Source organism: Eubalaena glacialis, chromosome 9 (genome assembly GCF_028564815.1).
Source record: "Eubalaena glacialis isolate mEubGla1 chromosome 9, mEubGla1.1.hap2.+ XY, whole genome shotgun sequence".
NCBI lineage: Eukaryota > Metazoa > Chordata > Mammalia > Artiodactyla > Balaenidae > Eubalaena > Eubalaena glacialis.
Window position 1 is genome coordinate 25,222,307 of NC_083724.1, and position 18,615 is coordinate 25,240,921.

Consider the following 18,615-nt stretch of genomic DNA (forward strand, 5'->3'; position numbering starts at 1 on the left):
TATAGTTAACATCATAGCAACAAGTCAAATTTAAAATAAACATTTCCTTTAAACTAGAAACAAGAGGAGGGATATCTGCTCTCATAGCTTCTATTCAATTGTACTGGAAATCGTAACCAGTGCAACAAGACAAGAAGTGAAAGGTATAAAGGTAGGAAAGGAAAAATCAAAATATAATTATCTACATAGAAAACTGGAGTCTACAAATAAATTATAAAAGTTAGGAAGTTTAGTAAGTTCACTGAATGTAGGCTTCTAAAGTCAACTGCTTTTCTTTCTACATTAATAACAAACAGAAAAGTCGTCCTAAAACATGATACCAGTTAGAATAAAAATGACAGCAAAGTATGTGTATATATGTGTATAGCAAAAGAGAGGCCAAACTTCATGGAGAAAATTTAAAAATTTTATGGAAAGCCAAAGTAGAGCTAAATAAATGGGAGAAAAGTACCATGTTTCTGGCTAGATTGACTTGATATTATTTACATATCGATTTTCCCTACTGATATGTAAATTTAATGCAATTCCAATGAAAATTTCAACAGGATTGTTTTTTAGTAGAATTTGATAAAAGTAATTCTAAAATTTGTATGAAAGAGCAAATAGCCAAGAATAGCCAGAAGAGAAACAAGGTGGGTGGACTTGCTCTACCAGATTTCAAGTCTTATTATAAAGCTAGAGTGATTAAGACAATGTGGGTTTAAGAACAGAGATGGACAAATAGACTAGTGAAACAGAATAGAGAACCTAGAAACAGATCCACACATATAAGGAAACTTGATAATTCACAGAATTGGCACTGCTCGTCAGTGGGGAAAGGAAGAACTTTTTAAAAAATGGGAACAATTGGTTATCTGAGTAGAAACACATGATATTGAATCCCAATTCCAAATGGATTAAAAATATCAATATGAAAGTAAAAAACTTAAAACACTTTTAGGGAAAAAAACTGGGCAATATCTTCACCACCTCACGGTGGGAAAAGATTTCTTAATACACTGAAAGTATAAACCCTAAGCAAAAATTAATATATTTGCTCCATTAAAATGGAGAATCTTTGTTCATCAAAGTTGAAAGGATAAGCCTTAAAGTGGGAAAATATGATTGCAACACAAATAACCAACAAATGATTGGTAGCACCCAGGATAAATAAAGGACTCCAATGAATCAAAAATAAGATTACCCATTAAAAATTGGTAAAATAAACACTCATCTTGTAGAAGAGGAAACAGATGTCTAAAAGATATGTGAAAAGATGCTCAACTTTATTAGAAGTCAGTGAAGTACAAGTTAAAGCTGCAGTGAGAACAAGCGTTGGTGAGGAATGTGGAGTTGATGGAAATGTCAATAGTACAACAGTTTTGGAAGACAGTTTGATGTAATATATTAAAGTTCAAGGTGGGTATTACCTAAGGCCCAGGATTTTCACTGTTAAATCCATACCCCTAGAGAAAATCCTGCATGTGTATTAGAGACATAGATTGGAATGTTGATAGTCTTTTTACTTCTAATGGCCCCAAACTGGAAACTACCCAAACGTCTTTTAGCAGTAGGATGTTTAAATAAAATGTGCTAAGTTCATACGAGATACTATGCAGCAGTGAAATGAATAAACCATAGCTATAATTATCAATATGGATGAATCTCAAGAGCGTAATGTTAAGGGAAAAAAATTAAAGGTTCAAAACAGGCAAAACAAAACCATACATCATTTAAGGATATAACATGTGCAATAGTTATAATAAGGGAATGATGAACACAAAATCAGAGCAGTGGTTTCCTCTGGGGCGGGGGGCCCCCAGGGCACATGGGTTGTCAGAGGTGCTGCTAATGTTTTCTTAAGCTTGGTGGTAGGTTTGTTATGTCTTCCTTTCATTTCTTTAAATGGTATGCATATATGTTCTATACACTCATTTGTTGTATATTTCCTAATTCAGATGATTTTTTAAAAGCCCTGGGCTAAGTCCCAAGCACATTTTCTACAGAGCAGCTCCCCACCTTCTTTAATAATCACTTTATTCTTCCTGTCAGAACTCCCACTCCCAGTCTTACAATGCTTTTATCCAAGGAAGGGAAGAGGGATCTCTGCCACACAGCTCCACCCTGGTGTGGAATGTTATTCTACCACCCACTAGTCTTTTCCTGTCTGTGATAGATTTACTTCACTCACCGTTATACAGACCCTTTAATAAATCCCCAGGGTAGCTCCCCTGTCTTCCCATTTCTCTCTGCATTGTCCTGGAAGCTTCTTAGGATCTTTGTCTCACTAAGTTGGAGATGAATACATATGGGACGCTCTGCTGATTTGTGTATGTGAATATGTGTTTTTAATTGCAAAGGAAAAACACATAAATAGTGTATAAAGAGAGTGAAAGTGCCCTTTTTCCTGCTTTTAAAGACCTCCTCATGATTTGGTGTGTTTTCTTCTATACTGGTTGCTATAGCTGATTAGCTGATTTTTCTATCTAATAATTTTGAGAATTTACTAATGAGTTAAGCCCAGGGATGAACTTCTCTGTCCTGGGCTGACTCCCTTGTTTTTCAGGTCCCAGGGAATTAAAGCTTTGTTCTTTTATCTGGCCTACTGCCATTTTTTTTTTTTCTCCCTGGGTCTTCACTTGCTTTCTTATCTTCCCACAAAATAAGTAAACTAAGATAATCCATTTCAATCAAGAGATTACTGTCAGTTATTCTAGAAAATAGGAATAACATCACAAACATGAGGAAAGAGCAGAGATTCTAGAAATGTGAAAAGGGCAATATCTAATCATTATGTAGTGCTTACTAAATACCAGACACTATTCTAAGTACTTTATTTACATATACTAATTTATTCTCCACAATGACCTTATGAGATGGGTACTATTATTACCCTTGTTTTTACAGATGAGAACACTGAGTCACAGAAAGGTTAGATAACTTGCTACATAATCATATGACAGAGCCAGAACTCAAACCCAGGCAGAGTGACGCCAGAATTCATGCTCTTAACTGCTAGGCTATACTTTGTTGGCGATGAGAACTTCTTGACACCCTTTGTTAGAAGGTATCAAGTAGGTCCGGGTTCTTATTCTTTTATTCCACAGGAGAGTTCTTCAGTATATCAGATCCTCTTTCTTCCCCATGGGATACCTTCTCTGCCCTCTTTTCCAGTTCATTCAGACATTCTCTACACTCTGGTGTTAGGGCAACTCTAGGTTGTGACTCCCAATTTAATATGCCTCCTATTTTTGCAGAATAATAGCTAAAATTTTATTTGGCACATTCAAGGCAATTTTACTAGCTGTCTGTCTCTTGATTTTTTTTTTTAACATCTTTATTGGAGTATAATTGCTTTACAATGTTGTGTTGGTTTCTGCTGTATAACAGAGTGAATCAGCTATACGCATACCTATATCCCCATATCCCCTCCCTCTTGTGTCTCCCTGCCACCCTCCTTATCCCACCGCTCTAGGTGGTCACAAGCACCGAGCTGATCTCCCTGTGCTATGTGGCTGCTTCCCACTAGCTATCTATTTTACATTTGGTAGTGTATATATGTCAATGTTACTCTCTCACTTCATCCCAGCTTACCCTTCCCCCTCCCCCTGTCCTCAAGTCCATTCTCTATGTCTGTGCCTTTATTCCTGTCCTGCCCCTAGGTTCATCAGAACCATTTTTTTTTTAAGATTCCATATATATGTGTTAGCATACGGTATTTGTTTTTCTCTTTCTGACTTACTTCACTCTGTATGACAGACTCTAGGTCCATCCAACTCACTACAAGTAACTCAATTTCATTTCTTTTTATGGCTGAGTAATATTCCATTGTATATATGTGTCACATCTTCTTTATCCATTCATCTGTTGTTGGGCACTTAGGTTGCTTCCACGTCCTGGCTATTGTAAATAGTGCTGCAGTGAACATTGTGGTACATGACTCTTTTTGAATTATGGTTTTCTCAGGGTATATGCCCAGTAGTGGGATTGCTGGGTCATATGATAGTTCTATTTTTAGTTTTTTAAGGAAACTCCATACCGTTCTCCATAGTGGCTGTATCAATTTACCTTCCCACCAACAGTGCAAGAGGGTTCCCTTTTCTCCACACCCTCTCCAGCATTTATTGTTTGTAGATTTTTTGATGATGGCCATTCTGACCGGTGTGAGGTGATACCTCATTGTAGTTTTGATTTGCGTTTCTCTGATGATTAGTGGTGTTGAGCATCTTTTCATGTTTGTTGGCAACAAACATCTTTTCACGTTTGTTGGCAATCTGTATATCTTCTTTGGAGAAATGTCTATTTAGGTCTTCTGCCCATTTTTGGATCGGGTTGTTTGTTTTTTTGATATTGAGCTGCGTGACCTGCTTGTATATTTTGGGGATTAATCCTTTGTCAGTTGCTTCATTTTCAAATATTTTCTCCCATTCTGAGGGTTGTCTTTTTGTTTTGTTCATGGTTTCCTTTGCTGTGCAAAAGCTTTTAAGTTTCATTAGGTCCCATTTGTTTATTTTTGTTTTTATTTCCATTTCTCTAGGAGGTGAGTCAAACAGGATCTTGCTGTGATTTATGTCATAGAGTGTTCTGCCTATGTTTTGCTCTAAGAGTTTGATAGTGTCTGGCCTTACATTTAGGTCTTTAATCCATTTTGAGTTTATTTTTGTGTATGGTGTTAGGGAGTGTTCTAATTTCATTCTTTTACATGTAGCTGTCCAGTTTTCCCTGCACCACTTACTGAAGAGTCTGTCTTTTTTCCATTGTATATTCTTGCCTCCTTTATCAAAGATAAGGTGACCATATGTGCATGGGTTTATCTCTCGGCTTTCTATCCTGTTACATTAATCTATATTTCTGTTTTTGTGCCAGTACTATACTGTCTTGATTACTGTAGCTTTGTAGTATAGTCTGAATTCCAAGAGCCTGATTCCTCCAGCTCCGTTTTTCTTTCTCAAGACTGCTTTGGCTCTTCGGGGTCTTTTGTGTTTCCATACAAATTGTACAATTTTTTGTTCTAGTTCTGTGAAAAATGCCATTGGTAGTTTGATGGGGGTTGCATTGAATCTGTAGATTGCTTTGGGTAATATAGTCATTTTCACTATGTTGATTCTTCCTATCCAAGAACATGGTATATCTCTCCATCTGTTTGTATCATCTTTAATTTCTTTCATCAATGTCTTATAGTTTTCTCCATCTCCCTCTGCTATATTTTGGAAGAGTTTGAGAAAGATAGGTGTTAGCTCTTCTGTAAATGTTTGATAGAATTTGCCTGTGAAGCCATCTCGTCTTGGGCTTTTGTTTGTTGGAAGATTTTTAATCACAGTTTCAATTTCAGTGCTTGTGATTGGTCTGTTTATATTTTCTATTTCTTCCTGGTTCAGTCTCGGAAGGTTGTGTTTTTTCTAAGAATTTGTCCATTTCTTCCAGTTTGTCCATTTTATTGGCATATAGTTGCTTGTAGTAATCTCTCATGATCCTTTGTATTTCTGTAGTGTCAGTTGTTACTTCTCCTTTCTCATTTCTAATTCTGTTGATTTGATTCTTCTCCCTTTTTTTCTTGATGAGTCTGGCTAATGGTTTATCAATCTTGTTTATCTTCTCAAAGAACCAGCTTTTAGTTTTATTGATCTTTGCTATTGTTTCTTTCACTTCTTTTTCACTTATTTCTGATCTGATCTTTATGATTTCTTTCCTTCTGCTAACTTTGGGTTTTTTTTGTTGTTCTTCTTTCTCTAATGCTTTAGGTGTAAGATTAGGTTGTTTATTTGAGATGTTTCTTGTTTCTTGGGGTAGGATTGTACTTCCCGCTTAGAACTGCTTTTGCTGCATCCCATAGGTTTTGGGTCGTCGTGTTTTCATTGTCATTTGTTTCTAGGTATTTTTTGATTTCCTCTTTGATTTCTTCAGTGATCTCTTGGGTATTTAGTAGCCTATTGTTTAGCCTTCATGTATTTGTATTTTCTACAGATTTTTTCCTGTAATTGATACCTAGTCTCATAGTGTTGTGGTCGGAAAAGATACTTGATACGATTTCGTTTTCTTAAATTTACCAAGGCTTGATTTGTGACCCAAGATATGGTCTATCCTGGAGAATGTTCCATGAGCACTTCAGAAGAAAGTATATTCTGTTTCTTTTGGATGGAATGTCCTATAAATATCAATTAAGTTCATCTTGTTTAATGTGTCATTTAAGCTTGTGTTTCCTTATTTATTTTCATTTTGGATGATCTGTCCGTTGGTGAAAGTGGGGTGTTAAAGTCCCCTACTATTGTTGTGTTACTGTCGATTTCCCTTTTTATGGCTGTTAGCATTTGCCTTATGTGTTGAGGTACTCCTATGTTGGGTGCATAAATATTTACAATTGTTATATCTTCCTCTTGGATTGATCCCTTGATCATTATGTAGTGTCCTTCTTTGTCTCTTGTAATAGTCTTTATTTTAAAGTCTATTTTGTCTAATATGAGAATTGCTATTCCAGCTTTCTTTTGATTTCCATTTGCATGGAATATATTTTTCCATCCCCTCACTTTCAGTCTGTATGTGTCCCTAGGTCTGAAGTGGGTCTCTTGTAAACAGCATATGTACGGGTCTTGTTTTTGTATCCATTCAGCTAGTCTGTGTCTTTTGGTTGGAGCATTTAATCCATTTACATTTAAGGTAATTATCGATATGTATGTTCCTATTACCATTTTCTTAATTGTTTCAGGTTTGTTTTTGTAGGTCTTTTCCTTCTCTTGTGTTTCCTGCCTAGAGAAGTTCCTTTAGCATTTGTTGTAAAGCTGGTTTGGTGTTGCTGAATTCTCTTAACTTTTGCTTATCTGTAAAGGTTTTAGTTTCTCCATCGAAACTGAATGAGATCCTTGCTGGGTAGAGTAATCTTGGTTGTATGTTTTTCCCTTTCATCACTTTAAATATGTCCTGCCACTCCCTTCTGGTTTACAGAGTTTCTGCTGAAAAATCAGCTGTTAACCTTATGGGGATTCCCTTGTATGTTATTTGTTGCTTTTCCCTTGCTGCTTTTGATATTTTTTCTTTGTATTTAATTTTTGATAGTTTGATTAATATGTGTCTTGGTGTGTTTCTCCATGGATTTATCCTGTATTGGACTCTCTGTGCTTTCTGGACTTGATTGACTATTTCCTTTCCCATGTTAGGGAAGTTTTTGACTATAATCTCTTCAGATATTTTCTCAGTCCCTTTCTTTTTCTCTTCTTCTTCTGGGACCCCTATAATTCGAATGTTGGTACATTTAATGTTGTCTCAGATGTCTCTGAGACTGTCCTCAATTCTTTTCATTCTTTTTTCTTTATTCTGCTCCCTGGCAGTTATTTCCACCATTTTATCTTCCAGCTCACTTATCTGTTCTTCTGCCCTAGTTATTCTGCTATTTATTCCTTCTAGAATATTTTTAATTTCAGTAATTGTGTTGTTCATCACTGTTTGCTCTTTAGTTATTTTAGATACTTGTTAAATGTTTCTTGTATTTTCTCCATTCTGTTTCCGAGATTTTGGATCATCTTTACTCTCATTACTCTGAATTCTTTTTCAGGTAGGTTCCCTATTTCGTCTTCATTTATTTGGTCTTGTAGGTTTTTACCTTGCTCCTTTGTCTGTAACATATTGTTTTTGTCGTTTCTTTTTTTTTTTTTTTTTTTGATGGGTTGTGCTGTGTTCCTGTCTTACTGGTTGTTTGGCCTGAGATATCCAGCACTGGAGTTTGCAGGCAGTTAGATAGAGCTGGGTCTTGGTGCTGAGATGAGGACCTCCGGGAGTCCTCACTCCGATTGATATTCCCTGTGGTCTGAGGTTCTCTGTTAGTCCAGCTATTTGGACTTGGAGCCCCCACCACAGGAGCTCGGGCCCAACCTCCGGCCTGGGAAGCAAGATCCCGCAAGCTTCTCTGCCTATGCCCGTGGCCCCTGCAGCTCCTTCAGGCGTATGTGGGGAGCAGGCATCAGCTCTGGGAGCACTCAGCCATGGGACTTGCCACGCCTCCCTTGATTCTTAACATAATCCTGGGAGGAAAGAGGCTGTGTAGTGACTGAGCGGCAACTTACTGCCTTTGTGACCTTGGGCAAATTCTTAACCTTTTCATATTTCAGGTTCTTAATCTGTAAGATGAGGGTAATAACAGTATCTACCTCACAGAGACGTAAGCATTGATTGAATCAGTACATGTAAAGCACATCAGATAGAGTCTGCTGTTGTTGTGCTTAACGTTAAATGTTAACTAGTCTTATTTTTTGCTTGATAAGGAAATTGAAGTTTGGTCTCACTTTTGTTAAACTGTGTTTAAGTATGTCTATGTAGAAAGCAAGACTGAAAAGAATTATGCCAAGTTGCTCACAAGGTAGTGGGATTATGGGTGACTTTTATTTCTTTGGGCTTTCCTATATTACCCCTTCCCTTTTTTAAAAACAATCAACATGTATAACTTTTTGGACCTCCCTTTTAAAAAGTTTGAAAATAATTTTAGGACATATATAGACCTTTTTTTTTTTTTTGTATAAATTTATTTATTTTATTTATTTATTTTTGGCTGTGTTGGGTCTTCATTGCTGCGCACGGGCTTTCTCTAGTTGTGGTGAGCAGGGGCTACTCTTCGTTGTGGCACGCGAGCTTTTCATTGTGGTGGCTTCTCTTGTTGCAGAGCACGGGCTCTAGAGCGTAGGCTCAGTTGTTGTGGTGCACAGGGTTAGCTGGTCCACAGCATATGGGATCTTCCTGGACCAGGGCTTGAACCTGTGTCCCCTGCATTGGCAGGCAGATTCTTAGCCACTGTGCCACCAGGGAAGTCCCATATGTAGACCTTTTAATAAGAAATTTTATAAATTGACTTGACTCCTCCAAATTCAATTTGAAATGCATACCTGTATTTGGACTGAATATTTTCCATAGTGCTTTGAGTAAAAGGAAGATAGCCACACCTAATTATGCACTGGGGAGGATGCTTGTAGTGAAAGCAAAATGTGTGTTTCAGAACTGAACAATAGTTGGTATTTTAGCCTAATTGCAGGATCTTTTCTTTACAATTGAAAACTCTAAACTTTATAAAGGATTTAATAAAAACAACTTAAACTTCTTTTCTCCAGAGTCTCTTCCAACATGGTTGTTTGGAACAGTCAGTGGTGGTCAAGTTCTCTGTTCTCCAGGTGATACTAAGAGTTCCCTAGGATGTATCAGGTGTGGAGAAGGACTAAGCTGGTGCTCATAGTATTCATATTTGTTTCCCTGCTTCCCATAACCCATAGTTATCCTCAAAATTCAACCATAGAAACACTTCTTTGATGGACTACCTAGTAATTTTAGGTAATATTTTATTTTGAAGAAAGTATTTTTCCCTCCAAAAACAAAAACTGTCAAAAAACCCAGGAAGATTGAAAAGCTCCACTAAAGGAAAGAGTATGGGGTGCACTTTGGTGTCAGATAAACCTGGGTTCAAATTCTAAACTAGGCTGCTTTTTAGCTGTGTAAGCCAAGTACTTAATTTCACTCAGCCTCAGTTTTCTTGTCTTGAAGAGTATGTAAAGATTAAATAAGAGAGCTAATGATAATATGCCTCTGAGTACTTAAACTGGGTACTATGTTAAACATGATACTGCATCATTTTCTTTAATCCTCTTGTCAGTTGAGAAGTCAGAGGCAGGGAAGTCAGGTTGGCTAAGTGGTGAAGAGGCTAGGCTCTTGAGTCAGAGTATCTGGATTTAAATCTTAAATCTCCTACTCTTCTTGATGTCTAATTTCCTTACTCTCCATGCTGTATAGTTTTCTCATTTGTGAAATGGGGATGATATTAGTACCTATTTCATTGGGATTTTGTGGGGCATTATAATGTAGTACTTAAAAGTGTGGTCTCTGCCAGCGTTATCCTGTTACCAAAGCCAGATAAGGACACTATAAGGAAAAAAACCAAACCAAACCAAAACAACAACAGCAAAAAACTATAGGCCAATATCCCTGTTGAATACAGATGCAAAAATTATTAACAAAATACTAGCAAACTGAATTCAGTAACACATTAAATGGATCATACGCCATGATCAAGTGGGATTTATCCCTGGGTTCCAAGGATGGTTCAATATATGCAAATCAATAAATGTGATACACCACATTAATAAAATGAAGGAAAAATTATATAATCATCACAATAGGTGCAGAAAAAGCATCTGACAAAATTTAACATTCTTTCATGATTGAGTATATAAAGAATGTACCTCAACATAATAAAGGCCATATATTATAAGCTCACAGCTAACATCATTCTCAACAGTGAAATGTTGAAAGCTTTTTCTCTAATGTCAGGAACAAGACAAGGGTGTCCATTCTCACCACTCCTATTCGACATAGTACTGGAAGTGTTAGCCAGAGCAATCAGGCAACAAAAAGGCATAAAAGGCATCAAAGTCAGAAAGGAAGAAGTAAAATTATCTCCATTTGCAGATAACATGATCTTATATATAAGGAAATCCTAAAGACTCCACCAAAAAACTGTCAGAACTAATAAACAAATTCCTAAAGTTGCAGGATAAAAAAATCAACATGCAGAAATTGGTGTTGTGTTTCTATACACTAAAAACAAAATATCTGAAAAAGAAATAAAATGGTACCATTTACAGTAGCATCAAAAATGGTAAAATACTTAAGAATAAGTTTAACCAAGGAGGTGAAAGATCAGTACACTGAACACTCTAAAACTTTGATGAAAGAAATTGAAGAAGACACAAGTAACTGGAAAGATAAGCCATGTTCATAGGTCAGGAGAATTAGTATTAAAATGTCCATACTACCCAAAGCTATCTATAGCTTCAGTGCAATTCCTGTCAAAATTCCAATGGCATTTTTAACAGAAATAGAAAAACAATCCTGAAATTTGTACAGAAGCACCAAGACCCCAACTAGCCAAGGCATCCTGAGAAACAGGAAAAAAGCTGGAGGCATCACACTTCCTGATTTCAAACTATACTACAAAGCTATAGTAATTAAACAGTATGGGACCGGCATTAAAATAGACACATGGTCCAGTGGAACAAAATCCAGAGCCCATGCATACATAGTAAACTAATATTTGACAAGGGAGCCAAGAATACTCAATGAGTAAAGGATAGCTTCTTCAATAAATGATTTGGGAAAACTGGATAATCACATGTAAAAGAATGAAATGGGACCCCTATCTTATACCACTCACAAAAATTAACTTGAAATGGATTAAAGACGTAAGTGTAAGACCCGAAGCCATAAAACTCCTAGACAAAAACATAGGGAAAAAATCTCCTTGACTTGGTCTTGGCAATGCTTTTGGGATATGACATCAAAAGCACAAGTAACAAAAGCAAAAATGGACAAGTTGGACTACATCAATCTAAAAGGCTTCTGTACAGCAAACAATCTGATTTAAAAATGAGCAGAGGAACTGAATAGACATTTTTCAAAAGACATACAGATGGCCAACAGGTACATGAAAAAATGCTTGAAATCACCAATCACCAGGGAAATTCAAGTCAAAACTACAATGAGATATTACCTCACATCTGTTAAAATTGACTGTCATCAGAAAGATAAGTGATGGTGGGGATGTAGAGAAAAGGGAATGCTTGTGCACTGTTGGTGGGAATGTAAGTTGGTGCAGCCACTATGGAAAAGAGTATGAAGATTCCTCAAAAAATTTAAAAAATAGAACTACCATATGATCCAGCAATCCCACTTCCTTCATAGAAGGAAGATCAACTAATCTCAGGTAGCTACACAGATACTTTCTATCACATTATCCTATTTTAATATTTTGCATAGCATTTACATTAATTTTTTTTTTTTTTTAACCTATGTGTGTGATTATTGTGTCTCTCCTCACCCCACTAGAATATAAGCTCCATGAGAGTATGGGCCTTTTCTTTCTTGTTCATTGCTGTTTCATCATTGCCTAGAATTTTGTTTGACATATGATAGGTGTGCAACAAATATATTTTGTACAATTGGATTATTGTTATTTTGATAGACTGTAAACAGAATAAGGGCAGGATTGTGTTAGTCTTGTTCAGTGATGCAGCCTCAGGACCTGGATTCTAGGAAATTTTCAAAATTTGGAAGATAATATTATAGATGAGGAAATTTAGAGAGATTAAGTACATTTCCCTAGGTCATTTAGTTAGTAATGGAAGAGCCAAGGCTCAAACCCAGGCCTTCCTGACTCTAAATTATTAATACCATAACACATAAAGTGCTTGGCACATAGTTGCTGCTCAAAGGGCAAGTCCCTTCCTCTTCTCTTAATTCACTATTCTGGTCTTTGTTAATATATTTATATAAATCATTTCAAAGTTATACACGATGGACATGTATCATTTGGGATTTATATTTTTCATGTAACATTTTTTAAATATTTTTATATGTCACTATAGTTCAGGTACTAATTTTCTAGGACATTTTGAAGATTTGTATTTGTTTCAACCAGCTTAACTTGTCACCTTTTATATTTTATTTCAGGGCCTGGAATCAAGTGTTAAAGCTCTTGGTATTTCGTTTACTTTGAGTCTGCAACAAAACTGAGAGAAGTATAAAACATAGATTATAGTGGTCCTTCTAAAGTGTAAACAAGTATGGTTCATGTACCATTTTGTACAACCTACACACTGTGCTAGGCAGTGGAGTGGAATGCACAGTGAAGAAGATGCTGTCTCTACTCTCACAGCAGCTCAAGTCACAGTAGAGGAATCTAGACCTGAAGTGCTTTGGTTTTATGTGGATTCTCTGAATGTAATGATCCACCTTCTCCTACTTTTCTCCTGTCTTTAAGATTTGTTGAAATATCTGGAGGGCTTATAGAACTGTGTGCCCTGGATAACTGCCCTCAGGTAAACTTAGAATTGTTATTAATGGAAATGTTGTCCTGAGGAAGGATGCAAGATGATTTGCTCCTTGTCTTTGGGTTGAAGCATTAAAACTATCAATTAATTTAGTGTATTAGGCTAGTGTAGTATGCTGGGCTTAATTTTCTTGGCCATTGTGATACAGCTTTAAAAAAAAAGTATTGAGATAAAATTTAAGCAGGTTGCTTTTATCTTTTATTTTTAGATCACCACACTTATTAATCATAAAGATAATACCAAAAAGTCTGATAAAACTCTGCAAGCAATTCAGCGTGTAGGACAAGCCGTCAACTTGGCAGTTGGAAGATTTGTTAAAGTAGGGGAAGCTATAGCCAATGAAAACTGGGACTTGAAAGAAGAAATAAATATTGCCTGTATTGAAGCTAAACAAGCAGGTATGTTAAAGCCTATTTATACCAATTTTATTGCTTTGGATATCATGACAAATTATTGTCTTATTTTGAGTAAAGATGTGTACTGTGTTTTAGCCCTGCTATTACTGATGCCTAGGTCATTAAAGCCCTAGATTAGCGTCCAGGAATATTGAATTTCTCTTGGATTAAGTCCTAAATCTGAAACATTGAATTCTTTCACTGGGCAGGGTAGAAGCCCACCATCCTGGCCATCAGCCATCGAATGCAAGAGGTATAGAAGGAATGTGAGGCATGGACTCTACTGTCAAGGAGCATATTAGCCTATTTGCCATCATGTAGGAAATGGAAATAAAAATAAGCCTGTTCCTGTCTCTACAGCAGACAAATCTGACTTCAGATCTCCTGATGTCTCACAAGTCTCTATAACTGGTGGCATAGAAGTTTGAGAGAACCTGGGGAGTTTTGATGGATACAGATAATTCAGCTTTGTTAAAGTGTCATTTATCCACCTATTCTTTAAATAAATATTTACTGAGTGCTGGCCATATGCCAGGCATTCTTCTAGACCAGAGGGATATAACCACGTAGAAATCAGTATAAAGTCTGCCCTCGTGGAGCTTGCATTCTAGTGAGGGAGACCATAAACAAATGAATAAATAGATATGTGCGTAAGGACAGGTGGCGACAGTTATCGTGGAGAAAATAGTAAAGCAGAATAAGGGTTAGGAGACCAAAGGAGGTATATTTTAGGGAGGGCAGGGTTTCTCAACTTTGATGCCGTTGACATTTTGGGCTTGATAATTCTTTGTTGGGGGTGTGGGCTGCCCCGTGCATCGTAGAATCCCTAACTTCTACCTATCAGATGCCTGTAAATCCCTTCTTCCCCCATTGTGACAGCCAAAAATGTCTCGACATTGCCAAATGTCCTCTGAGGGATCAAAATGGCCCCCCCAGTTGAGAACTACTGAAATTGGGGGGTGGAGTCAGGAAATCTCTCTAAGGAAGTAACACTGAAGCAGAGACTGCAATGAAGTGAGGACCCCAACTATATGAATATCTGGGGGAAGGACATTCCGGGCAAGGAGAAGAGCAAGAACAGGTATGGCTTTCTAGGCAAAGACAGGAACTTTAGGCTGTGTTCTAAGTGTCACAGTGGGGCTAGTGGAAGGTTTTGTGCAGGATGGTGACATAATCTCATTTATATTTTAAAAGGATCCCTGGTGGCTGCTGTAGGGAGAATAGATTTTAGGAAGTATGGGGGTGAAATCAGAGACCAGTTAGGAGGCTGTTGTAGTGGTTCAGGTGATAGACGATGGTGACTTAGACCCAGTGATAGCACTTGAGGTGGTGAAAAGCAGTTGCATTTGGTTATATTGAAAAAGTGGAGCTGGTAGGATTTGCTGATAGTTTGGATATGGGATGTGATGGGAAGAAGAGTCATGGATAACTCCAAGGTTTGATGGGTAAATGGTGGTGCTCTTAATTGAGAAGGGCAACCCTGAGAGAGGAGCAGGTATGTTTGGAGGGTCATCATGGGGGGAAGGGAGTGGGTAAGATAAGGCCAAGTAATGTGGAGGGGCCAACCAGGCAATACATGGCCCTAATGTTATATGAATGACTTCAGGTACTATTCTACACTTGATAGATTGAGGAATTTGGGGCCAGCTGAAAGACAATAATTTTGTGTTAGAAATCTTTCTGGTGGTACGGAGGAAATAAACAAATGAGGGTTGATTGAGAGAGAGTTGAGACTAAAGGCAGAGAGATTAATGTGGAAGCTTTTCCAGTAAACCAGGCTAAACCAAGACAGTGTGTTAGGGATATAAAAACCAGAAAGAGTACACTAAATATTCACTAAGGTGATTAAATGATAGAACTTGGTTATTGACTAAAGCAAAGGGAGGATTCTGAGTTGACTCTTGGGTTTCTAGCCATCACTAAGATATAGAATAGATTTTATGTAGGGAAGGGGGATGGCCTTATTCTATTCATAATTTATGTTTTGCCTATATATTAAAAGAGATTTAAGGGAATTCCCTGGCGGTCCAGTGGTTAGGACTCGGTGCTTTCACTGCTGTGGCCCGGGTGCAATCCCTGGTCGGGGAACTAAGATCCTGCAAGCCGTAGGGTGTAGCCAAAAAAAAAAAAAAAAAAAAAAGAGAGAGAGATGTAAAAGAGTTACAATTAAACATATGTTTAATAAACCCATTAAAATAGGAGATGAAAATAAATATACTAGAAACTTTGGCCAACATTGTTACTCTAATTAAACATGAAATTTATCTTTGTACTTCCTGGACAGCAAGACAAGAAATGTGGGAAAGAAGGGGTTATATAATTCTCATTGTTTGTTGAAAGGAAACAAACCAGCTTGTCAAGAGGAAAGTGACTTTTTTTCCTGGAACTAAATTGTGTGGGCACTTATACAACAGACGTTATTACATAATGCCGTGGACAATTCAACAGAAAACATAGAGATGTTTTTCATGTTACTGTTTCTTAAGCAAACCCTTAATTAAAGCAAGAGTAAGGGTTTTTAAAAGAAAGGGCAGCCTGAGTCCTCACCTTATTGGCTTCGTAGCATGTCACTGTGCTCAGTGTAAGGTGAGAAGAGGATGTGTACACCTACCCCAGCTCCAGTAGACTGTGCTGCCCTGCAAGTCCTGTAAGCCTAGGAGCTCCATGCAGGTGTCTTTTGGATGCTGTCTGGTGTCATGGGCTGTGCCTGTTGTCTCTTCTCATGTGAAGTGCCCTTTCCCTTCTTGAGAACTGCCTCTTACTGTCACTCAGATAAGATAATGAGAATGGTGCCTCCTGGAGTTGTAGGATATGGAAGCCTTATTTTCTCTTAACATATACAAATTTAAGACTTAAGTCACTCCTGGAATGTTTCTAGCCCACTCAGCTCATAGTAGTCATTTTCTCCTTTGGACCATTTAATATTCATTTGAGGGGAATAATGTAAAGTAGTGATAAAGAACTGTGGCTTTGGAGTCAATCCCAACTCTTCCACTTGCTAGCAGTGTGATATTGGGCAAGCTACTAAACTTTTTTAAACCTCAGTTTTCTAATCTATAAAGTGGGGATATTGTTAGTGTTTATAGCAGTGTTCTGACATAATGCATGTATGCATTTGGCACATAGAAAGTGCTCAATAAATATTAGTTGTCATTATAATGATTATTTCTAACTTTTCTTTCCCTGTGTTGAACTTTTGCATTGTGTTTTTACTTTTTTCTAATTGAGGTATAATTGACATACAACATTATATTAGTTTCATGTATACAATGTAATGATTAGATATTTGTATATATTGTGAAATGATCACCACAGTAGGTCTAGTTAACATTCACACATAGTTACAAAATTTTTTTTTTCTTGCAGTGAGAACTTAAGATTTACTCCTTAGCAACTTTCAAATATGCAATACAGTATTATTAACTATGGTTGCCAGGCTGTGCATTACATCCCATGACTTATTTAGCTTATAACTGGAAGTTTGTACCTTTTGAGTCCACCCATTTTGTCCACCCCCCCAACTGTTTTCACTTTTTACTTGGCTTCTAGTCAAGTTTTACATTTTCTGTGGGCACTCAATAAATATTTGTATTTGACCGACTTTGAGTTTTTGCTTTAAGACATAACACTAACTAGTTACATATAACAAGTTAAAAAATGACGACCATGAAACTATAAGGCAGCTTTGTAACTTTTCCAGGGAACTAATTTCTGAGCAGTCTATACTTGGAACAACTTCATAATGTTAAGGAAGCATTTAACTTTGTTGGTGGAGCTAACCAAATGTTACCGTCCCACATACTTAGGGCTAAATGCCTGGGGTTTAGTCAGAAAAAGGAAAGGTTAAATAACGCCATATGGGCAAGCTCATATGTAACATCTTTGATGATTGAGAGCTACTGGAAAAAGTAACATCTTCCAGGGGTGTAGAGGAAACATTTTTATACTTCTTGCTATTACAAAGTGATACTTTTCCTCTTGCTCCTTTCTCTGTAGGTTAAAGTTGAATTCTGACCTCTTTTTTCTCTTCATATTTGCTATATAAACTTTATTAGTTACCTATTGCTGTGTAACATAGTAACCCAAACTTAGCAACTTAAAACCACAAACATTTTATTCCCTCACATAGTTTCTGAGGGTCAGAAATCAGGGAGTAGCTTAACCAGCTGCTTCTGGGTCAGCGTCTCTCATGAGGTTGCACTCAGGGTGTTGGCTGGGCCTGCAGGTTTGGCTGGACTGCGGGATCTGCTTTCAAGCTCCCTCTCTTGGTTATTGGCAAGCTTCACATTTTTGCTGGCTCTTGACCAGAGGCCCCCGATTCTCCCCATGTATGCCTCTCTGCAGTAGTGGCTGCGTACAACATGGTAAATGGCTTCCCTCAGAGAGCGAGAGCAACAAAGATGGCAACCTCAGAGTCTTTAACAACCTAACGTTGGGTGTAACATACTGTCACTTCTGCCATACCAACCCTGGTATAATGTGGGAGGAGAGAACACAAGGATGAAAATACCAGGAGGTGGGGACCATTGGGAGCCATCTTGGAGGCTGGCTACCACAGACTTCGTCTGTTAGTAGAACTTCAGCTGTTGTCATGATATGTAACCACTCCATATGTAATGGCTTATCTTTTGGGTTTTCCTGTATCATTTCAAATTCCTATTGTCTGAAACTAAATTTATCATCTCCCTTCCCATGCCCTTCTGACTTGTTTAAGTGACTTAGGTTTACAACCTTGAAGCCATTTTTTTCACTTTTCCTTTCCTTCATATCACTGTTAAGGTCCTAATTTTATATTTTGTTCCCTCAGTATCTCCCAAATCATCTTTTTTATATTCCTATGGCTATCATCCTAGTAAGTTCCTTACTGCTTCACACCCACAATTAAAATAGCTGCCTGGTTAGTAGCCTGGCTCTGAATCTCTCCTTTCCAGTTCATTTTATATGCTTCTATCAGACTAATCTTCTGAATCCTGACTCATTATGTCATACCTTGTGATATGTCCATTAAAATTCAGATAATTTTTCTCGAGATCCTTAGCCTCTTGGGTGTATGTAATAATATTGACAAGAGGGCTTTTGTGAGAAAATCAATCCATTATGTACTCAGACTTATTTACGACTTAAAAATGATCTTGAACATTACAAGATGATGAAAAGTTTATTTTTTTAAACTTTTAAATTTAAACAGTAAGGTTTGGGGAAAATGTTACAGTCTGGTTTCATTTGGGGGGACAAGAAATATTTGAATTGTTTTATTGATGGATAATTGCTATTACAGAAATCAAAAGATTTTCATAGCAACAATGAAGAAGAGACTTTTTCTAGAGGGTTGGGAGTTTATTTGGTAGAATGGTTTATTCTGGGCATCGTGAGAAGTATACATT

General features: G+C 37.2%; 1 protein-coding gene across 3 annotated transcripts in view; it reads left to right on the plus strand.

Moving 5' to 3' along the window:
- Positions 1 to 18,615, plus strand: part of CTNNAL1 (catenin alpha like 1) — a 58,994-nt gene that overhangs the window by 3,157 nt on the left and 37,222 nt on the right. For all 3 annotated transcript variants that reach the window (XM_061200130.1, XM_061200131.1, XM_061200132.1), the window contains exon 2: positions 13,045 to 13,234. In XM_061200130.1, the coding sequence (XP_061056113.1) occupies positions 13,045 to 13,234 (190 nt within the window). The remainder of the gene's footprint in view (positions 1 to 13,044; positions 13,235 to 18,615) is intronic.